This window comes from Diabrotica virgifera, chromosome 2 (assembly GCF_917563875.1).
Source record: "Diabrotica virgifera virgifera chromosome 2, PGI_DIABVI_V3a".
Taxonomy (NCBI): domain Eukaryota; kingdom Metazoa; phylum Arthropoda; class Insecta; order Coleoptera; family Chrysomelidae; genus Diabrotica; species Diabrotica virgifera.
In genome coordinates this window covers 41,005,307-41,030,332 of record NC_065444.1, presented here as the reverse complement: position 1 = coordinate 41,030,332, position 25,026 = coordinate 41,005,307, and the positions used below count along the sequence as shown (strand labels likewise).

The 25,026-nt window shown below is 32.3% G+C and overlaps 1 protein-coding gene across 1 annotated transcript; it reads left to right on the top strand.

The window, feature by feature from the left end:
• Positions 1–4,246: 4,246 nt before the first annotated feature.
• LOC114327953 (uncharacterized) lies at positions 4,247–24,064 on the top strand. Its single transcript, XM_028276669.2, has 8 exons — positions 4,247–4,513; positions 12,454–12,516; positions 12,604–12,690; positions 13,497–13,657; positions 14,001–14,109; positions 18,970–19,116; positions 19,323–19,612; positions 23,795–24,064. The coding sequence occupies exons 1-8, from the start codon at positions 4,330–4,332 to the stop codon at positions 24,002–24,004; spliced, it is 1,251 nt and encodes a 416-aa protein (XP_028132470.2). The 5' UTR covers positions 4,247–4,329; the 3' UTR covers positions 24,005–24,064.
• The last annotated feature ends 962 nt before the right edge of the window (positions 24,065–25,026 follow it).

Here is a 25,026-nt window from a genome sequence, read left to right as displayed (position 1 = left end):
TTTTGGGAGGAGAGCCTTTCGTAAATATAGAGATTTCTAAACTTTGGTGAGCCCGACAACTGGAGTAACCTTAAAAATTTGTCCGACAATATTACCAGTAAATTGTAAGTATGATTTTTATCAAACAATCCTGCAAAAGAAGGGGGCCGCTATGGAGTCATTGGAGCAAAATTTATACCCTTACACCTGATTTCGGCAGAATTGTTTGATAATAGTACATTGTTTACCGGGTCGGAAAAGCTTAACATTCCTGGACGACTGTGAAGATTGCTAAGTCGAGGCGCAAGCCGAGACTTAGCAACACAGAGTCCAGGAATGTGGCTTTTCCTACGAGGTAAACATACTATTTTTCGGCAAATCGTTTAAAATTCGACAGATATTGATTGATTTAAAAAAAACGCGATAATTTTATTCCCAAATAAATGGTGCTTTGAAATTCCTAATAAAATTACTTGGGTTACTATGGAAACGTATTGAGGTTGAATTGTCAAACTTTTTATCATTTATGTAGAACACTAACAACTGTACGGAAATATCATTTCCTTACAGTAAGGAAATGACATTTCCTTACAGTAAGGAAGTCCTGACTTTTTCTTCAAGAAATTTTGACAGGAATGTCAAAATTTCCTGGCGATTTGCGGAAAAAATATTTATAATTAACTGGTAATACACACTATAAAAAAAAACACTATGCGGCAAAATAAACAGTACTGAAATGAATATTGAAATAATTATGATTATTTATATACCTAATATACATGATATAGCCTTGCAAACATTATTCACGACGACGCACGTTCCAGATAAAACAGATGTTAAAGAGGCCCTCTGGCTAGTGGCTGATCTACAAGGAGGGAAACTGGAAAAATTTGTACCCCTAACAAGGTCCAAAATTAAAGAAAAAAATTGTTCAAACATAAAAATATATTCGCTGACATGGAGCCGAAACCACAGAAAGACAAATGCAACTCAATAAACACGCTAGTAAGGAAAATGAAGGGAACTTAATGCCTATAAGTTATTATTTATGGCATTTATGTAATCTGAGTTTATCTTTTTTATATCTTTTGGTTGTATTTTCATTGTAAGTTCCCCTCTAAGGCAAATTTCCCCTCCCAAGGCAAATCTCTAGATCCGCCACTGCCTCCGGCACGAAAAAATCTTTAAGTCTAGTCCGCAATTCCGAATGGCAGACGGTGGACGTGTTTGACTCCTTCAAAATTCCCCATATGCACGCATCTGGTGGCATTAGTTCTGGTGAGTAGCAACTCCCAAAATGATCGCGCAGTATTCGAAGAGACTCCCTGGCAGTGGAATGTTGTCCCGTCCTGCTGAAACCATTGTTGATTTTAAGCTTGGACTGTTTTCGTGATCTTTTCCGTATGACCGTATGACTGAAAATGGTACTCCACCATAAAAACTTTTTCTACAAAACTGAGAACCATTCTGAAGCACCTAACATTATCACGACATTCACATAAACTATAGCGACGTTCGGAAACATTCAGTACGTTTCGGCACATGAGACATTTGACATACAAATGACACATTTGACATACAAATTTGAGGCATATGAATTTCAGTACTGTTTATTTTGCCGCATACCGTATTATCTGACAAATTTGTAAGGGTAGGTATTACTCCAGTTGTCGGATGCACCAAAGTTGAAAAACCTCTATATTTACAAAACGCCCCCTCCCGAAAATTTTCCAAAATAGAAAAGTTGTTCGACTCGAGATGAATAACTGAATAACAAAAAACCTCATGAGGGAGGAATCACTTTTGTTAATGGTGGGTCCAAGACCTATTAATATTAGCTCTGTTGCGAAATAACAATTAGATAATAATTAAGGAGTAGGTACCTAGGGAAGGAATGAAATTTTTTATTAGTAGGTATCAGAGCGCATTTAACTTCAAATCGGGCCCGAGGCACTACACTACACAATTTTCAGACCCCAAATATAATTTAATAATAAGAACTTTTTTTTCATTTAATAGATAGTAAATTAGTTGCACCAAAAATTTAAATTTTCATTAACAATAAATAAAATTTATATTTAAACAATTAAAAATTGTTAAAAAATATCAAGGCAGGTTTTGTTTATATTTGATTCAGAGTTGGACCACCATCTCCATATAGCTATTTCAGCATCCTTATGCCTCATCAGTGAAGCTCAGAAGTCTCAACTCTGAAGGAAATACAAACAATTCTGCCAATTTAAGGCAAACCATCGCAATGCAATGAACCCACCTCTGAGAGGTAATTTAGCGACATCTCTTATATTACGAGGAAAACAACGAAAAGCCCCAGATACAAAGTTTACTACCTTTTAAACAATTAGAATAATTGAAATAAAAATATAATAAACAATATTTTAAATCTAAGACTTTTCGTTAATAAACTGCTTTCTGGCTGCATCCCGTATCTCCGGATTTTACAATATATAATCACAAGAGACGACGAAAGTAGGAGAAGGCAAATAGAGGACGCTTAGGCCACGCATTTACCTTCCCTTCGTCAAGGAAAAGGACCGAAAGACAGTTTCTAAATAAAAATACTAAGTTTTCACTCTAATGGCATATAAAACAACATAATGCTATTCTACACCCCACCAGAATGAAAACAATGGGAACCTTCTCTGGTTACACCTCCGAGGCTTCTACAATTTGCAAGCCATACGGATGCTGAGACTAAGGAAGATGAGGGAATTCTACAATTTACAATTCACGTCCCATCTGCTCAGCACGGTAAAGTTCCAACGAGAATGGTTCCCTTCATACTCCACACAGAGTAAATGTAAATCAAAAATGAATAACCATTTCCAATTTCGTTGCAAAACGAAAACGCAGCCGACCCATATTATAGTCCAATCAGAGAGTGCTGTAAGCACCCCTACCGGTTTCGAAACTTATTAGTCTCTCATCAGGAGGCACATATGCTACTCTCCCTGATCCAACCAAAACAAACCCCAGCGTGCAGTCCCGGATTGCAACGAACGAAATGCCATAGATGCCCTAGCGGCAACTGCTAGCAAAAATACTAAGTTTTCACTCTAATAGCATATAAAACAACATAATGCTATTCTACACCCCACCAGAATGAAAACAATGGGAACCTTCTCTGGTTACACCTCTGAGGCTTCTACAATTTGCAAGCCATACGGATGCTGAGACTAAGGAAGATGAGGGAATTCTACAATTTACAATTCACGTCCCATCTGCTCAGCGCGGTAAAGTTCCAACGAGAATGGTTCCCTTCATACTCCACACAGAGAATTCCCTCATCTTCCTTAGTCTCAGCATCCGTATGACTTGCAAATTGTAGAAGCCTCGCAGGTGTAACCAGAGAAGGTTCCCATTGTTTTCATTCTAGTGGGGTGTAGAATGTTCGTTGCAATCCGGGACTGCACGCTGGGGTTTGTTTTGGTTGGATCAGGGAGAGCAGCATATGTGCCTCCTGATGAGAGACTAATAAGTTTCGAAACCGGTAGGGGTGCTTGCAGCACTCTCTGATTGGACTAGAATATGGTTCGGCTGTGTTTTCGTTTTGCAACGAAATTGAAAATGGTTATTCATTTTAGTTTCTAAATACTCAAACTGAGTAAAAATGAAAAAGATAAAAAAGATCAAGGCAGGTTTTGTTTATATTTGATTCAGAGTTGGACCACCATCTCCATATAGCTATTTTAGCATCCTTATGCCTCATCAGTGAAGCTCAGAAGTCTCAACTCTGAAGGAAATACAAACAATTCTGCCAATTTAAGGCAAACCATCGCATAAAAATTGTTATTTCTACCTCTTGTCAATCCTTTGGGGTGGTGACTAACAATTTTGTTTATTGCATTGTTATTATTTATCATTTCGTGTTCGTAAAATGAAAAAATTTTGAAAATTTATTTTGTTATTGCAATAAATTTTTTTTTGTTGATCTTGCTGGACCCCTTTAAGTCGCGGGCTCGAGGCAGGTGTCTTACGGGACTACTGGTAAAATAGGCGCTTGTAGGTACCGTTATATACATTTCTGGTGGATGGTTTACTTCATTCTCTCAATTTTTTAATACCGCTTTTAATAATACATTATTCAAAATAAATGTCAAATAAAAAAGTACCTGGCCTGATAACAACAATTTCATAAAACATTCATAAATACCGCAAAATCGCAGAAAGTACGAAGACTATGACCCAACCAACCTGCTGACCCAGATGTCTCCTTTACTTCTTAAGATCAAATGAAATGTTATCAGTGTACAGTAGTGACATTTGCAATCAACAGACCTTGATAATGAACTCGGATCATTAGCTAATATTTATTCGTGAGTGCATTGTGAAATGAAGAAAGTGAATAAGATTTGGTTTTACTTTCATTGGATTTTGATTTATGGGAAGTTGAGTGTGCTAGCCAAACCGGCTGTGAAGACGGATATTTGGCAGGACAAAAATGATCAAGAAGAAGAGCAGTTTGTAAATAATGTTAATTTTAGTAGTGCCGTTAATCACTCGAGATTGCCTAGAGGTATGTAACATACTAAAATTATTAATTATTTCTCGTGCAATTGTTGTAAATATCTTTAATTATTGATATTATTACTTTTTATTAATAAAACTAATTTGATACACAAAAAAAGAAAAAAATAGTGACAACTTTATATTATAATAGTGTATACCTTGTAGAATAGCAGGGGAAAAGCAATAGGCCTAGATCTCGCATACCAAAAAAAGTTGATTAATAGCATGCTGAAAATTTGTTAATAGCTTATAGTCCAGGGCAATAAGGATTTTCTCGGGACACTGAAAGATCCAGGTAGCTGACTACTTTTTTAGTTATAGGGACCTATAGGAAGAAAACCTACCTGTTTCCTGCCGAGTTCGCGTCCGTTTTTAATTATTAACAATTTAGTGCAAAAATCGCGATTTTTTCGATTTTTTGCACTCCATTCAAAAACTAAATAGTTGACATAAAACTACAAAATTCATTTTTTTAGAACATTGAAAAACCTTCAAAATGCCGATTTTTGAAGGTAAAAAGTTAATTTGTTGCTACGCAAGCTGCAAAATAAGTGAAAATCGTTATTTGTTAATAACTGTTACTAAAACTACCTTAGAACTTTAGTGTTTCACCCAAAGTTGGATATTGGGGTACTTAACAAACACTTAAAATTTGAGACTGATCCACTAATTAATTTAAGAGTTATTCTAATTGTTTATCCCAGAGACCTTTATTTTGCAATAACATAAGACAGAAAATAATGAAGATAGGCCAATTCTGCCAAATGAAAGTAGAAAACTGATACTATCAAAATGTATTAAAAAAAAGATAAAAAAATAATTAACAGTCAAAAGTCCTAATGCCAAATTTTTAAAATTTTGTAGTTTATAAACATTTAGAATAACTTTAGAAATGTTGTCCGTAGAAACAATATTTTTATGTATTCGAAAAGATAGTATCTTAACACGAATTTTCAAATAAAAAATTTAGCCTGGGCTCATTTGGGACAAAGTTAGCCATATGTTTTTTTTAATTCACAGCTAATTTATTTATAAGAATTAAGGAATCTCATTAATGCCATTTTAAAGAATGGGATTTGTATTTTTTCTTAAAAAATTTGCACAAACATTATACCTTCACAGCACCCTCTACGATTTTTCAAAAATGTAGTGCAAACGATTACTAGGGGAACCTACAAATCCAGCGAGTTAAAATACCGAAAAAACAATTTCAAACGAAAATTTGATGTATATCCGGATCAACTCAATGGATTTTGATCTTTCTTTTTTTAATTGGTATGTAATTGTTACGTACATCACAAATATGCAATTTGTTTATAAATTTATTAATTATAAACAGTCTAATATGTTTAAACAATTATTCTTGGAAAAATATATTTTTTACAGATATCTATTTTTTTAATCGTAGTATCATTAATGATCACAGAAAAGTACACTTTAATAAATAAATGATGTTTATTAGATAATTATTTATTGAAGATAATTTATTTATTTAAGTATACCTTAACTTTTGCTATGATTAATAGGGATAGTATGAATAAAATCATGGATTTTTGGGAAAAAACTATTTTTTCAAAAATTGTTTAAACAAATTAGACTGTTTATTAATTATTAATGTCTAGACAAAGTGCATACCTACTAAATTTGTAATGTACAGAAAAATTACATACAAATTAAAAAAAAGAACGATCAAAATATATTCGTTAGATCCCGAGATATAGAAAATGATAGTAGTTTTAAGTTGCTTTTTTAGTTTTTGAACTCGTGCATTTGTCGGCTCCCAGCTTCCCCTTCACTTACCACGACTATGGGCCATTCCACGAACATATGCCTGTTTTGGATTACTTGGACAACGAATATTTTACTGTGCAATATAAGAAGTACGAAAGTAAATGGCGCTAATAATTATTCCAATAAACCACAATGTAATTTGCAATTTACTTTCGTTCTTCTTATTTTGCACAGTAAAATATTCTTTGTCGAAGTAATCCAAAACAGGCGTATGTTCGTGGAATAGGGTATAGTCTCCAATTGAGCTACATTTTTAAAAATTCGTGTAAGATACCAGCCTTTCTAATATGTAAAATAACTTTTTCTACGGACAATATTTTTAAAGTTATTCTAAATGTTTTTAAACTACAAAATTTCACAAATTTGGCATTAGAATTTTTGACTATATTAGATAATTTTTTAATCGTTTTTTAGTACATTTTGATAGTATCAGTTTTCTACTTTCATTTGGCAGAATTGGCCTATCTTCATTATTTTCTGTCTTATGTTATTGCAAAATAAAGGTCTCTGGGATAAACAATTAGAATAACTCTTAAATTAATTAATGGATCGGTCTCAAATTTTAAGGGTTTGTTAAGTACCCAATACCCAACTTTGGGTGAAACACTAAAGTTTTAAGGTAGTTTTAGTAAAAGTTATTAACAAATAAATGATTTTGACTTATTTTGCAGTTTGCGTAGCAACAAATTAACTTTTTAACTTTCAAAAATCTATTTTGAAGGTTTTTTAATGTTACAAAAAATTAAATCTTGTAATTTTATGTCAACTATTTAGCTTTTGAATGGGGTGCAAAAAATAGAAAAAATCGCGATTTTTTCCATTAAATTGTTAAAAATTAAATAACGGACGCGAACTCTAGGCAGGAAACAGGTAGGTTTTTATCCTATAGGTATACAATAACTTAAAAAGTAGTCAGCTACCTTGATCTTTAAGTGTGTCCCGAACATGGTCTATTTCTAGCTTATTACCCTAGAGTATTAACGGTGTCTAGTCGGACAAACTTTGATGTACGAGAACACTGGAACAGGGAAAGTTTTAATTGTCGAACAGTTTAAAAATTTGGAACGTCAGATTACGAAAACGCCACATGTATTTTGTCGGACAGAACTTCCAATTGATTTCTTACCGTTTCATTAAATTCTCATGCAAAAATCAGACTACTATTCATCACAAATATAATTCCTGTCATTTGACATGTTCTTCGTGTTGGACTCATTAAAATGCCCAGTTGGTGATAAATACTAGTCTGATTTTTGCATGAGAGTTTATTGAAATGGTAAAAAATCAATTGGAAGTTCTCTCCGACAAAATACATGAAACGTTTTCGTAGTCTGACGTTCCAAATTTTTAACCTGTTCAACAATTAAAACTTCCCCTGTTCCAGTGTTCCCATGCATCAAAGTTTTCCCGACTAGACACCGTTAAGCTATTAACAAATTTTCAGCTTGCTATTAATCAACTTTTTTTTGGAACACAGGATCCACGTCTACAACAAGGGAACTTTTCCAGTTCCTTGCTTTTTTCTCCAATCCTTTAGGCCTATTTCGGACAGTCGCGCCTTACTGCCTCCAGCCATTTCATCTTTGGACGTCCTTTTGTCACCCTTTCCTCATTTCTCCCTCCTTCATTATTGTTTTAATATTTCGGCTCTCTGTCATTCGTATAATGTCACCAATCCATCTAGCTTTTTGGCACCCAGGTTCCCAGGTGTTTTTATTTTTCAACCCTTTATATCGGTATATCTCGCTACGTTTGTTTCATTAGTTTTTTCTGTGTGATTGTCACAAATTTAATCTTTTTTGTATTTATTTGTATTCTACGCTGAGTTGTTCAGCAGAGTGCTACAACCAAGATGTCATTTGGATATCTTATGCTTCTTGTAGTTCTTGCCTTAATTATTATTTTTTACTTTCAGATAGTAATGCTTCTTTTAAAAAGGATTCACTATATAAATTGAATAGTAATGGAGACATAATATATCCTTGTCGAACTCCTCTCCTGATCTAAATTCCTCTACTGGCTTTGTTATCATTTTACAATTTGTGCCATTTGATTCCAGTACAGGTTTGTTATTATTCTTAAGTCTTTTTTGTCTATTTTTTGTCTTTATACTTTGAGCTTCTTTGTCAGGTCTTATTTGTTACATGCTTTTTGAAAATCGACGTAGCAAACATGCACATCTACATTTATATCAATGTATCTTTGAGCTAGCACATTCTGGGTCCTAGCTCGTTTCTGAATCCAAACTGACTATTATTAATTCCTTTTTAAGTTCTTTTATTTATGCGACCACGTATTATTGTCAGGAATGATTTGAGAACATGACTTAATAATATTGATTCTTCTTTTTCTTCTGCTTTTGACAACATAACCCTGGATGGGCCTTCGCCTGTCTGGCTATGTCCTTCCATTCATATCTCTCTTGTGCCCTTCTTTCCATTGTCTTATGTTCTGACTTAATAATGATATTGTTCTATATTTACGGCAGTCTTTAGCGTTTGTATTTTTAAGGATAGCGCAAAAGGTGGAGAGTACCACACCGAGAGAAATAAATTCTTGACATAAAGAAACTTTATTAATATTTAAGAAAGATCGACTTGGCATATTGCCTAAGAAATATATCTTCGTATGTAAGATATAATTTTCTAAAATATTTCAAATAAATTTTAAGATACCCAAAGAAATATATCTTAAACATGATTGAACTATCACTTTCTTGCAAACTGCAAACCCATTTGTCAGAAAGAAATTATACTTGTCATAAGAATATATTTTCTTGGCATTACAAAACTATTCTTTCTGAGCAATAATATTTCTTATTAAGAAATATTGTTATCTTACCATTATTAATTAATGTACTTAATGTTAAGAAATATATTTCGCAGATAATATAATTGTATATTTAGAATTAAGTTACATTTCCTAAAAATAAAATGATATTACATAAGGCGAAATAAATCGTTATGTTAAGGTAAAATTATTCTTTATTAGATATTAAAAACAGGATGCAAAACGTTAGATATTAATACATACAAATAATTTCTCCACTCTTAAACCACTGGCTTCTATACAATAATAAAAGGATGGTGAGACAAATCCAACTTCCTTAATTTTTCCTTCTTTTTGTTAATAGCACTTTGTATATCAGCAATTACCTAAAACAAAACCGTTATGTAGAAAGAGTAAACTTATTTTAATAAAAAAATTTTTATAATGATATAAGTACATACTTATTTTGACAAAAGGAAATACGAAAAAAAAAAAAAAAACAAATACACGGGCCCCCAAAAAACTATTAAGTTTTGGTATAAGAACGGTACGTATCGTATCAGTAAAACAGTCTACAATCCAAAAACATTTCTTGGCATTTCAACAAATAATAATCAATCATATATTTAGTTCAAACATGGCTTTATTTATCCTACCATCTTTGTTAATTTTTTTTGTATATTAAATATTAGTTATTTATCTGTATAATATTAAGTCACCCAATAGCCATTGTTTAACTAAAATAAGAAGAAAAAAAAACAACCAATGTAAAACATTGAAGCAGACATATATTGTAATTTTATTTATTTATATAATCCAAAAGATACAGCAAACCTAATCATTAAGAAATTCTATTACGGGAAAGTATTATTAGTTTACATCTTTTAATAATACATATTAACTAATTCACGGTTTTCGGCAATAAAATTTCTTAACCGTTAAGATGTTTCTTTTAGACTAACTAATATTTCTTTATGACAAATAAAGCACACGCCATGTTTGATATAACGTTGAATTGCAGGATCGTATATAGAAGACTATACATTCAAGAAACATATAGTTTATACATAAGTATACATATTTTTATAAAGGAACTTACCTGTATACAGCTCTACCATTTATGGAAGCCCCTAGTTGGTTAATAGCTCCTTTCAATATTGTTCTGAAGCTTTATATTGTATTATTCTCTCCGAGGTGGAAGTCAAAACGTCAATCTAATCATTTTTTAAGTTAAATTGTGGCTTATTTCCCAGTTAGAATAAGATCCTTTCTTTCAGAGTTGTCCATCATTATAGATATCTAAAATGCATATAAAGATAGTATTATGTTTCTTTTAGAACTACATATTCGGATATGCAACAATATTATTATTACATCTTAAATTAATCAATTTACTTTTATATACCTATGTATGTACCTTCAAACTGTCCCTTAGATTTTAAAGAAAACCAACAAATCCAAAATCCATCTATGAAAATGAACTAATGCCATGCACGCCATCTTGCCCAACACTGGGATTAAATCACAAATAGTGAATAATGGTTGCTGGGCAATTCTTTTGTGAAAGAAAATCTCTTTGCAAGTAGAATTTCGGCATTAATGATAAGGTTTTTATTTAATAACCACAGTTACTACAGGGGGTATTTATGAAGAATTATTTCTTGTGGTTTAAAATATTTATTTCATTGCAAGAAAATTTCTTGTTCACAAAAAATATAGATATGGATTAACTTAACATATATTTCTTATACTGCGAAATATTTGTAGTTTTCAATTTAAGAAACAAAAACTTTAGGATAAGAAAATTAAAATGTAACAATTAAGGTGAAACAGTAGCGATCAACAGGTAGCGAAAACGCGTTCCAAGATTGCGGCTGTAATTTTGAATATATTTTCGAGATATTTGGCACACGTATTATTAATACAATAAAGAATGGCGGTACAGAGCCCAATTTGAAAAATATATTAATATGTGGAAATTTCTCTGTAATTAAATACAATATTAAAAAAACGAGCCTGTACCACCATTAAGAAGAACAAAAAAATACACTTTCTTCAAATAAACTTTTTATCCGATGCCTAGATTTTGTGTCATTTTGGAACTACTAATGAAATAAAAAAATTTAGTAGTTCCAAAATGACACAAAATCTAGGCATCGGATAAAAAAGTTTATTTGAAGAAAGTGTATTTTTTTGTTCTTCTTAATGGCGGTACAGGCTCGTTTTTTTAATATTGTATTTAATTACAGAGTAATTTCCACATATTAATATATTTTTTAAATTGGGCTCTGTACCGCCATTCTTTATTATATTACGAATACGTGTGCCAAATATCTCGAAAAAATATTCAAAATTACAGCCGCAATCTTGGAAGGCGTTTTTGCTACCTGTTGATCGCTACTGTTTCCTCTTAATGCATTTCTTAGTAATGAAAAAGTTATCTGGAAGAAATTATTGAGTCGTGTTTAAAAAACTCTTTTCTTTATATATGTGAAGCGGTATGTTTAAGTTAATATGATATAGTAACTTTTAAAGATAGCTCAAAGAAATCAGTGTTTTAGGAGAAAAGAAATTGTTCTCTCGGTGCATTGTTTCGGTATATGCTCTGTTTGGTATATTGTGCTAAACAAGAAGTCTACATACTATAATCTCTAACATTTAATCATTTATGCATTTTAAGTTTACCACTGGGATTTGTTATGGGCCTACTACTTGGCCATTTTTGCTGGTTTTTAAAGCCATTTTAATTTCCTCTTTTAATATGTTCTAAAACTACACTATCTTCTACTTCTACACATCTCTTCTGTTCTGTTGTCTTTGAACAACTCGTTGATGTATTCTGTTCGTCTCTTAAATTCTTCGTTAGCATTAAACACTAGTTTCCTATTTTCGTCTATTAGTATTCCTGGTTTTCTTTTTTATTGTTGCGAGTAAATTCTTTAATTTTTGTGTATGTATTTATAACTACTATGTATTTTTAAAATAGGTAAACAATAATTTTGCGCATTTTATTTCTTTATTCACTTTTTTTACATCTGATTATCGTTGGTTATATTTTGTCATGTCCTGTTTATTGGTCGTAAAAATTAATATTTACAAAAAACTGTACACCTACCAGTTAAAAAGGTATGGGATGTGTAGTGGCTATTTTACATTTATTTATATCTCTCCCCTTCTCTTTATCTCTGTCTCTCTCTCTCTCTCCCTATCCTTCTCTCTATCTCTCTCCTTCTCTCTCTCTCTCTCCTTCTCCCTCTCTCCTTCTCTTTCTCTCTCTCTCTCTCTCTATCTCTCTCTCTCTCTCTTTCTCCTTCTCTCTTTCTATCTCAATTTTTTAGTATCCTGGATAATGGAAGTAAACTGAAGAAATATTTTTATTTATTTCAGTTTTAAACTTTTTCCCAGTTCCGGTAGAAGAAGAGTGTAATGCAAACGATGGTCGTCGAAAAGGTAAAGCTGTTTTTCAATATACTTATTTATGTTTTTTTATAAATAGTTAAATAGAAAACACTTAAACAAAGAAATGTGTATTTTTAGGAGTATGTATGAATACCTACGAATGTAGAATGAAAGGAGGAAAGTCATATGGATTTTGTGCATACGGATTTGGAGTTTGCTGTGTATGTAAGTTGTAAGTTTAGCAAAGTATTTTTCCAGTAAGTATATTTTTAATTAAAGAGTCTTTTTATGACAATAAATGTCGCAATGTTTACATAACGAATAACAACCATAACGAGGGAACAACTAATATTGACTGATATGTTACTACTAAGGCACGTCATCTGGAGTTATGAGGATTATTGACATTAAATTGATGGAAGCCGATTACTCGAGATTTTTTTTGGGGTTACCGAATAAGAAGCATCAGAAACCATCACCTGGAGTCCGAGCCCCGGAGCACCTGGTACCTACAGAGTCACTGCTCTGGACGTTATCTGGATTTTCGAGAGTTTTCGGCACCAAATTGATGGAAATAGATTACTCAAGAGTTTTTGGGGTTGCTGAACACGAATATGACGTCATAACTAACTCTCAGAGCATATAGTGCACAGGGTGACTGATATGCACGTTATATTCTACAGTTTCGAGGCTTTGCGACAGGAAATTGATGCAAATAGATTACTCGTGGTTTTTTGGGTCGCTGAATACGAATACTCCGTCAGAACCGACCTCGGAAAACCAAAAACCCTCGAAATTCCAGATGTGCCTTAGCAGTGACTCTGGGCACCGGTGCTCCGGGGTTCGGTTCTGATGGCGTATTCTTATTCAGTAACCCCAAAAAACCTCGAGTAATCGGCTTTCATCAATTTAGTGCCGAAAATCCTGGAAATTCCTACAATATGATGTACCTTACCAGTGACCTAAGTACGCAACAGTGCTGAGGCAGGTCACTCATTGTTTAAATAACGACTTTTTTCTTTTTGTTTTAGTTACAGCTACCTGCGATCAAGAAATTTCCAACAATATTACTTATTTTGTAAATCCGGATTTTCCCGATTTGACTAGAGATATGAGCAGTTGCTCTTTAAAGGTTAAAAAAATGGATGAAGAAATTGGCCAATTACGTTTAGATTTCGTACATTTTAATTTGGTAAGTCTTTGAATTTAGTAGATAAGTGCAATAGCCGCTTCCAATTTGGAAGCATAAGTTCTTCGTGATCTGCTTTTTCTTATTTTTTGTTTTACTGATTCGGACTAGTAGTTGTGAAAACTACTAGACTAGACATACATGTAACTCCTTAGAGAAAATCTAGAAAACTGAACGCAGCAAAACAGTTTTGATACCAGAACAAGCAATGAATAATTAATGTCATAATTATACCTGAACAGTTTTTTAAATCATGATAATGTAGAAATCTCATTAGAGCTTTTACACAGTTTTCTTACGTTTTATACATCTTGTCTTCTGTTTTTTAACAGTGTTGAACATTTAGGGACAACCCAATAGAAAAAATGGTATTTGTGAAGAAGATATTTTTCTTATGACTACCGGCAGTAATTCCAGGGACATCACTTTATGTGGACTGAACAGCGGTCAACATAGTAAGTATTCAATATTCAATACAAAACGTAGCTACCTTTATATTATTAAGTCAACATTACTAAGTAACATGACATTTACTCAATACACACATTACACATTACTCATTAGTAATTACGTGGTTAAAAGTTTCAAATCAAGGCCAGAAATAAAAAAAATCTTTATATTCACCTTTAATCATGATTAAACTTTAGAGACTGTACAAAGAAAATGCCAAAGTATTACGTATACATACTCAAATATTATGTAGGTACCTACTCAGTCTCAAATTGAAACACCTCCACAACTGATTGATCACCGTAGTTAAGACTATATAAGTAGGAACAATAAGATACCTGACAGGCGAAGAAACGAGAAATACAAAAATAAAAAGAAGATATATAAGATAAATAAATATATTTTAAAAATAAAATACAAATTCCATTTTTTATTCAGTTGCAATGCGAAGGCAAAACAATCTTATTTTTCACTTAGAATACGGAGCGCAGTCCAGCACTCTGAATCGACGATTTTCGACTCTTGTTGGAGTCTCATCGGAGAGAACGTAGGCCTGCTACTCCATACTCCAAGTGACCAATATCGAGAGTTTATCCCCACACCGCAACTGACGTGAATGAACTAGGTGACTAGCGTCATCTGGCAATTGAAAGATGAAGTAGTTTTAAATCCTAATAGCAATATTAATAATATGTAAAAATATTAAAATATTACTAAAAGATTTTTAAATTGAAAACTTATTGGTCCATTTCCTTGGTAACACCTCCATGGCTTCTAAAATTTGCAAGCCAGATGGATGCTGAAGCGAAATATATTTTACCCAATTATTAAACGGGTCATTCGACAAACAGTATATCTTCTTCAGTCACAGAAGGAAAAATGGCTGAATTTCAATTATAGAAATAGAGATATTGTTTGAATTAACGGTTTTGAAGATTACGTTCAACAAAGGTTGAATTTACACCAGATTGGTCGAAGAATAGTTGTAGTCTTTGCGGACAATAAACGGCATCAGGCAATAAACGGATTAAAAATAGAGTAAGAAATGAGGCGGACCGACAGGTGGACCAAAAAACTGCTTGAGTAGAGACCACGGACAGATAAGCTAAGCCGGGGAAGACCCTCCAACGCGATGGACTGACAATCTCAAAAGAATTGTGACCAATTGGATAGCAGAGGCGCAGAATAGAAGAAGATGGAAATATCTGGAGGACACCCATGTTCAACAATGGACGAATCAGGGTTGATTGATGATGATGAAGGCGAAATGTATGGGATAACAAAGAAAATACTGGATATGAATGACTAGCGTAATTGGGTACGAAAACTAGATGCTAAGATAGGGCTCTAATAATAATAATTATGATAGGTATTATTATGCTCTATATTTTCTCTCTGTTATGAGATTGATCAGCATCTTATTAATTCGATTAATTAATTAATTGTTTTAATTACTACTCATGGAAACAAAACCAAAATTTAATAAAACTTTCCAATAAAATTTATTCTCAGGCCTAATTGATTTTAATGTAGGTATTACCTTTAGTTTGTGGCTTCTATTGTTTTTTTTTAACCAAGAGGAGTGATTCAAATTTACCGCGCAGTATTGCTTGTTTGTAATTGGTCCAACCGCAGGCAAGTTTACTCCACTGCTATAGAATTTTGACACATTTATCAAATTTTGACACTAGTGACATTTCATAGGCTAATTCAGTTATATCGGCGATTTTTGTGTTTTCTGTGTTATTCCTTTAATTTTTAGATTGTTCGTCTGCTTTTATATAAAAAGCAGTTGTTCTTGGAACTCTTTAGCGACATATTAATTTAGTACAGTATTTATGGATTACCGTTGAAAGTCGACTAGATCAACCAAAAAAGAAGATGTATTTGGTTATTATTCTAGTGACTTTCTTGGATGTGAATCTGTCTTTTTAGTTTATTCCTCCTGGTTAAAAAATAAACTATAGTATTTCTCGTTGCTCACTTCATCCAGGACAAAACAAGGAAAATAAATGTACTCAAAATCATATAAATTCTATAAATATTATTTATTTATATCCTATTGGGACCGTGCAAGTTCGGAAAAGCGACACCTGGTTTCTACGCTCTGTACTTATTCGCACTTTTAATTATATTGGCCAATCATATGGTCCTGGTTACTGGATAATTGTCAAGGCCATAGTCCAAAAAAAATAATAAGAAAAAAAATAAGATTTAGGTTATGTTATTAAAACGTAAACAATTGCACGTAGTAAATAAAATTAGTTATTAAAATGCAGTACTGCAAGTAAAATAAAATTAATTAAATTTACCTTTATACAATAATTGCATATCATATCAATATTGTGGAGCAATATATAATTTTTCTTCTTAAATGACAATAGGTATGAAATGTACGTCAATTTGACAATTTCAATTGACAATATGAATTATTTAAGAAAGTTGCAATATTTCTCCGCTATTCGCGCACGATCGTTTCTCAATTCCCTTCCGAGTACTTGCACACCGGGAATACTATAAATATACGATTCAAAATGTATGCTAAAAACTCAATTTTAATGTAAAAATTTCTTATCTAATATGTAAAATTAATCTTTAATTCTACTATCTCCTTTTTTAACAAATTTTCGTTTAAAAGATTCGGTAGACTGTTCTTATTATTATAAAAAAAACTAAATTTAATTTTCACCTTTTAAAAAGATTACTTATATTATCTTCTATGAATATATGAATGAATGAATTATGATGTAAAACCGTTGATTGAAGTATTGGCCTCAATCAACGGTAAAACTGTTAAATTAAAACAAATATGGTATGTAATATAAAAAATTCTCTCCTTTCACAAATAATCTGACTAACCTTTTTTATCTTCTATACTTCTTATCATCGATTGTGTTGTCCTCGGTTCACCCACACGTGCTCCTTCGGATGCTGCGACGGTCTTTCTCTTCCAACTGCTTCACCCACAAACAGCAGACGCTCAAAATCTCTCCTCAATTTAGTCTCTGACTCGATACAAACAATATCAATCTTTATAATTCCAATATTTTTTCCTTAGCTCGATATCTTGTGCAAAATTGATACAAAACGGCTACTTGTTCCAGACAGAAACTGGAATAAATTCGGATACGAGGAGATTTTACTTATCGACTCGATCACGATTTCGTCTTAACAGAAATCTGCTACACGGCCACCAAATTAACCACTTCACACAAAATCACTACTTTTTGAACTGGGCTGCTCTCTTCAGGTCTTAATTATACAGTGAATCTTTTTTTATCAATCTGCGACTCAAACACTCTACTCCCCTCCATCAGTCTCCTCGCCAATAACAAGCATTCTCTCTACACATTAGATCCCCACTTTCCTTTCTTAAAAACAAATAGTGTTGTATACAAAGTTTCTGTCTTGCCAAATTCCAGGAGATACAAAAATTAATTTTTTTCTTACATGCTAGAAAGACGCTATCTTCTAAAACTAAACAATTTTGTTTACCATCGTTACCTTCTAGGAAGCTTTTAAAAACGTTATATTGTTCACGTCAACCGCAAATACATCCACTTTCTAAAACCGATCGTAATTTAGTTCTATTGTTCTTGAATTGTTAAGTCGGTTCGTAGAATCTTAACCACTAACGTTTTTTAATAATATTATTAATAATATATTATTTACAAATTTTGGCCATATACAGGACGATGGAACTTTACGATCTCGTGGTTTGGACATAAAATGGATTCTCTAAATTTCCCCATAAAATTATACAGTGCTAGTCAAAAGTCCGTACCCCCCCTCGTATCTTTTTAACGGTTATACCGCAGTGCTGTTTTTGTAACAATATAAGGTTCCGGTACGCAATGGTCCGGTACGCTTAGGTTCCGGTACGCAATGTTCCTGGGGGTCTGGGGATTGTTCATAAGGGGGGTCCACTCCCGGGAAAACTTTTTAAATTTATCCTCAATAATGGCGTTTTAAAGCTATTTGGGAGCAAGGGAAAAATTCAAGAATTTGTCTATAATTTTGTTGATTTTTTTATTTTTTGTACCAAGAGGTACCGGTACGGCGTACCGGCGCGTACCGTCACAAAAACAGCACTGGTATACCTATAATAGTGAAATTTGGAGGGAGGAAATAAACGGACGTAAGCTTCTTAACTAGTCATGACAGATGACGTAATAGTGACAGATGACTTTACAGCGCCACTGTGACAGATAATTTTAAATGGGACCTTATGGCAAGTGATACCTCGTTTGAAAGGTATTGAAAATACCTATTCATTTATACTAATTTTGTTTGAGTTTAAGCTAATTTTGATGAAAAAATGAAATAAATATAAAATTGTAGTTTCGCATTTAATTAATAAAAATTCAAAATTCTGCCTATGATTACTTGTCAAAAGGGTTGAAGTTTACGTAAAAACTACTAGAAAATTGAAAAACGTCAAATTTTTTGACAAAGAAACCATAGGCGGACATTTGAATTTTTGTTAATTAAATGAGAAACTACAATATTATATTTATTTAATTTATTCACCAAAATAAAAATCCACCTACACCCAAAAAAATTAGTATGGCTGAATAGGTATTTTAAATACCTTTCAAACGAGGTATTACTTGCCATAAGGTCCCATTTAAAATTATCGGTCACAGTGGCTCTGTAACGTCATCTGTCACTATTACGTCACCTGTCATGACTAGTTAAGGAGCTTATGTCCGTTTATTTCCTCCCTCCAAATTTCACTTTTGTACGTATAACCGTTCAAAAGATAAGAGGGGGGGTACGGACTTTTGACTAGCACTGTATAACAGTATATTAATTGATCAGTAAGTATGTATCTTATGCATTATACATATATTTTTCACTTTTAGTTTATTTCGATGTCGATAACACTAACGACTTCATCGAAATAAAAATGAATATGAGCAGAAAAGCTGTCACAAGACTATGGGAAGTGAAAGTTACTCAAATGCCATTTTCTCAAAGAGCTCCAGCGGGTTGCCTACAATATTATGAAGGTAAGAATTTAGTTTTATTTTTATTTTAAAAAATATATTAAATCTAATTTTTCTTATTTATTCTAGGGTATAGATATTTGTTATCTCTTTCAGTATCAAACTTTGCTCCATCGTTTCATGATGCATTCTAAACGTCTTCCTTTTGGTTTATAAAATAATTGAAGAAAGCGATCCTTTCTATTTGTAATCTTATTTTTAATATTTAGGTACCACTGGAATCATACAAACTATGAATTTTGCTGACAACGGTCGCCATCTTGCTAATCAAGACTACAACATTTGTATTCGACAAGAGGATGCCATGTGCAGTATAGTATATGAACCATGCCATGAAAACGCATTTAGAATCAGTCCAAATTCCGGTGATGACTATATGGAAGTAGGTTCAGGTGACTACACTGATGATGATGATGAAGCTGGTATCGTTGAAGGACGACAAATGGATAGCTGTGGTGATAAAATTACAATACCTTGTGAATCTGACGACTTGTTACTCGTACGTATATCATTTATTATATATTATCATTATTATATATCCATAAGGAAAAATTTCCCGTAACTGGCTGTATACCATTAATTACAAAAATTGAAGAAAGACTTCTGTGTAAAAGGTATATTTAATAAAACCCCAATAAAGGGCTACATTAAAAGACAGAACGTTTTCGCTCTAAAGAGAGCATCATCAGTGTTCTAAGCAAGCTCTACATGCTAAGCCACCAAAAATACATAGGTTAAAACCCTTAAAACGCCGACCAAAAGTCTTACATGGGCGTGTATTATGTTAAACCCTGGCGATGGGTGAAAATGAAAAAGATATACCTCACAGCATTATATGACTCTACCACGTGTATGTGGGGGGTAGAGTTGATTTCTCTGTCTTCACTCTTTGTTTTTGTAGGTTTTTGTTAAGTTTTTGTAAGTTAATTTTGCAAATAAATTACACATATTCTTTTATTGAATGTCTAAGAAATATGCCACAGTTATACCTTATCATCATCAGCCATTTAGTGTCCACCGTTGAACATAGGTCTCCCGTAAATAATTCCGTTGAATCCGATTTTGAGCATCTTGAATACAGTTATGATGGATGCGCAGTCGTCCAACCATATTTTTGGAAGACGTCCTCGATTACAACAAGCATTGTGTCTAGGTCTCCATTCTAAAAGTTTTTTGGTCTATCTTCCATCTCTGACTCTGGTAACATGGCCTGCCGTGCCGAGTGTAGTAATTCTTTTAACTGCGTTTGTAACACTAGTTTTTATTCTAACTATTTGATTTGAAACTGGGTTTCTGATGAATATTGACCTCTCCATTGCTCTCTTTGCCACTTGTCCTCTATTGATTACTGGTCTGATAAGAGTCAATATTTCTGCTCCATAGCGTAAAACTTGGAGTACACGCTAATCAAGGACTTTCCTTTTCAAGCACATGGGAATATCTAATCTAAAGACTTTCCTCAGTTTTCCGCAAGCTGCTCATGTTAATCCTATTCTCCTGCTTAATTCTGTTTGATTGTTTCTTCCCAATTTCATCTCATGTCTCAGATACTTATAGGTAAACAGTTGTTAAGTGTACGTGCCATTAGTTAAAATGTTTTTGGCCAATACCAGGTTGGTCATGCATAGTGTGACCGACTAGTCCGAAAAATCCGGGATATGGCCCGAATTACTAAGTCGTGTCCCGGCGTCCCGGACAAGTCTTCCGGGTCAACCGAATTTTCAACGTTTTGGTAAAATTCTATTTTAAAATTTTGAATACGGTATTCTTCTAAGAATTCATGTCAAATTGAATTGGTAAGACAAAAAAAAGTCGGAAATCCAACATCAATTGATTTTATAATTTTTCTTTTTTTTTAGAACGATTTCCGGATCGGAAGTCGAAACGTAAAAAACTAACAAAAATGTAATTATCATCAGAACCAATTGTGGCTTAATTTCAATCAAAAATATCATTGTCAACATAAAAATGTTGGAACTTCGACAAATGTTGGACATAAATAACTTGGAAGTATAAAAGCTTTCCTTGTTTAGATTATAATTCCAGAAGCCGATGGAAATTGAATAAACAGTTTAGCAACAATTGAATTGTTAATTAAAAAATTACGGTCGCTATAATAACCACAATAATTATGATACATATAAATAACTATGATTTTTGTATAAAAATAAACTGTAACTATCTAATGTACTTTTTCTACAACCGTGTTAAAAATGCAATTTTTAGCACCCCATACGAGCGTTAGAATGCTACTTTAAGGCACTAGTGCTTTAAAATTTTTAAGGCACTGCAGTTTGTATTGACTGTATAGGCAATTTTGATGTAATGTCAAAAAAATATAAAAATGGAATGTCGTTCTGTAATTACGTTTGTAGAAAAAATATTGTATGATATGCGTGTTAAAAAGTACATTTTTAAGGCACTCATGTGAATTGCAGAACTCGCTTCGCTAATTCTGCAAACTTTCACATGCGTGCCTTAAACGTGTACTTTTAACACTTATATCATAAATAACTATTATAGAATTGAAATTGAACTATTTAAGCGGCCTCAGGAATATTTTAAATTTAAAAAACAATTTTTTGGCTTATAAACAAATAGATTATCTCGGCAAATATTAAATTAGATTAAATCATAAAAACGGTATTGGAAAAAAGTGGTCGGACGCTTCTTTTCAAAGAAAAAACGTTTAATTTTGATGAGTGGTTCCTGAGATACAACCGGTCAAAGTTGACCGACATTTACGGCAAAGATATAAACAATAGGATTATTATTTTTGAACCATCACCTTTTTTTTTATCCTCTTTCTCCAAACCAATTTTCATATCTTTAAAATACTCATAACATATATTATTATAATACAAACTATCGATGTTACGAGTGAAAATTGCCAAAAATGGCAAAATTCCAATCAAAAATTAGGTTGGAGAGAATGTAATCTCAAAGTTCAAAATCGGTATAGGTACGTTAACAAAATGCATTTTCTCGGCTTCCCATGGAGCAATTTTCTTCATTCTTTTTTTGTTCCCAAGTAACTCGAGTAGAGCCATCTAACTAACGCATTATTTAATGTTAAAATTACTTTTGTTTTGTCATAATAAATTAATTTATTTATTATAACAATTTTTTTTAATTTGTTTAAATAAAGATTGCTTAAATAATTATAAAGCTTTTAAATTAGAATATTTGTGTTTTTAACTTTAAAAGGTAAACTGGTAGTAAGTTTATCTAAAAAAAGTCTACAACTGGAAATAATATGTAGTTTTCTTTTCTTATAAATAAATTAATCTATTATAACAATACAAAAGCAAGTTTGACATTTCATTATGCGTTAGTTGGATGGCTATAATCGAGTTACTTGGGAACAAAAAAGAATGAAGAAAATTGTTCCACGGGAAGCTGAGAAAATGCATTTTTTAACGTATACCGATTTTGAACTTTGAGATTACATTTTCTCCTACCTAATTTTTGATTGGAATTTTGCTATTTTTTGGCAATTTTCACTCATAATATCGATAGTTTTTATTATAATAATATATGTTATGAATATTTTAAAGATATGAAAATTGGTGTGAAGAAGGAGGACAAAGATAAAAAGGTGATGGTTTGAAAATAATGACCCTATTGTTTATATCTTTGCCGTAAATGCCGGTAAACTTTGACCGGTTGTATCTCAGGAACCACTTATCACAATTAAACGTTTTTTCTTTTAGAAGAAGAGGCCGGCCGCTTCTTTTCCAATACCGTTTTCATGATTTAATTTAATTTAATATTCTCCGAGATATTCTATTTGTTTATAAGCCAAAAAATTGTTTATACATAGTTTTAAGATATTTCTGAGACAGCTTAAATAATCCAATTTCAATTCTGTAAAGTATATTAGATAGGTACAGTTTCGTTTTATACAAAGATAATAGTTATTTATATGTATCATAATTATTCTAAGTGTTGTAGCGACCGTAAATTTTTACTTAATTCAATTGTTGCTAAACTGTTTATTCAATTTTCATTGGCTTTTGGAATTATAATCTATACAAAAAGTGCTTTTATACTATTAAGTTATTTAATTATTGATAAACAATTACTTATCTAAAATTTTAGTTGAAAATTAATGATTTTGTTGAAAAACCCGCATTTTCCGGGGAAAATTTTTGTCGAAGTAAATCGGAAAAACAGGTCTCTATGGAGAATTTAATTACGGTTAATTTTATTTTCATTTGGGTGTTTTTGGTGTAAAGTTAAAATCTTTTGAGTTATAGAGCAAAAATTGAAAAAAAACACGATTTTCGGGCGCCATTTTGTTTATAAAAAAGTAGCACACTATCTGCGGACTGTGCATACCTATATTATTAATGTATACAATCATATGATTCGATTTCAGCAATAAAATTGCTGGTAAATTTGGCTTTTCCTTGTATTTTGCTAATTAGCCCAGAGTACCCGTAAAATATCCAAGATTCCAAGAGTCTATCCATTTTTTTCACCGTTTGAACATCTCTGTTTAAAAGGTTCTGAAACTGATTTTTTGTGGCGTGTCTAAGTTAAATATTATGAATATATTTATGTATATTATTATGTATATGTATCTTTACATACATATTATATATGTCTTTGTTTACTTTATTATAATATTGATAGTATATTCGGAAATAAAATAGATTTTTTATTATATATAATTTAGTCGGGAGAAGAAGATATGATTCAAGGCATATGTGACGTTATCCATTGCGGTTCTACGTTATGTCCCGATGGAGAAGACCCTTGCAGGATCGAAAGCACCGTGACGCCCTTTGTGGTCGGAGTTCACTTTGGACGAACGGTCCGGGAAGCGTCTCCAGAAGAAAATCTGGGAATGTGTTTGACGTATGAACAGCAGGATTGTAATGTGTAAATCTACTTCGTATTTTTGTACAATTGTATAGTAAACTTATATAAAATATTTATGCGTTTATTTTTTTATATTTATTTAGTCTATTTTAATTTTTGAGATGTGGAACAGGGGAAGTTTTAGTTGTGGAACAGGTCAAAAATTTGAAACGTTAGACTACGAAAATGTCTCATGTATTTTGTCGGACATAACTTCCAATTGATTTATTACCATTTCATTAATCTGTTATGCAAAAATCAGACTGGTATTTATCACCAACTGGGCATTTTAATAAGTCCGACACGTAGAACATGCCAAATGACAGAAATTATGTTGGTGATACGTAGCAGTCTGATTTTTGCATGAGAGTTTAATGAAAGGGTAACAAATTAATTGAAAGTTCTGTTCGAAAAATTACATGGAACGTTTTCGTAGTCTGACGTTCCAAATTTTAACCTGTTCCACAATTAAAACTTCCCCTGTTCCAGTGTTCCCGTTCATCAAAGTTTCTCCGACTAGACACCGTTAAGCTATTAACAAATTTTCAGCTTTCTATTAATCCCCTCTTTTTTGATACGAGGGATCCAGCCCTATTTTTGAAGTACCTACTTAGTTGATGTAAGATAAGTTTTTTCTACACATTTAATTTAAAACTAAGTTAGTAAATAAAGCAATCTAGGTTTTCAACCTAAATTCCTTTCAGTACATTACATACATACATTACGAAAAACACTTGTGAACAAATAAATCGCAACTTTATATTTCATTGTATCGTCAATTTTCAAGTGCTCGTTCAATTTTTAAACGCTTGTGATGAAACAATCTATAATTTTAGCTAATAATAACTAGGAATCAATGACAATGACAAGATCAGATTAACTTCCTCAGAGAAAATTCAATGCAAGAAAATATTGGCCTGTTACTGTAAATAATACACTAAGCATCACAATTAACCCACCACTTTAAAAATGGGACATTTTTGATGCCTCGTATTTCCTAATCCTGTTGTCCGATTTGAGTGATTTTTTAATATTTGATAGTTTTAT

What these genes read in the sequence shown, in the direction of transcription:
- LOC114327953 (XM_028276669.2), top strand. Translation starts at nt 4,330, where the DNA reads ATGAAGAAAGTGAATAAGATTTGGTTTTACTTTCATTGGATTTTGATT. An exon ending in TCACTCGAGATTGCCTAGAG is followed by an intron (nt 4,514 to 12,453) that starts GTATGTAACATA and finishes TATTTATTTCAG; the next exon opens with TTTTAAACTTTTTCCCAGTT. An exon ending in AATCTGACGACTTGTTACTC is followed by an intron (nt 19,613 to 23,794) that starts GTACGTATATCA and finishes TATATAATTTAG; the next exon opens with TCGGGAGAAGAAGATATGAT.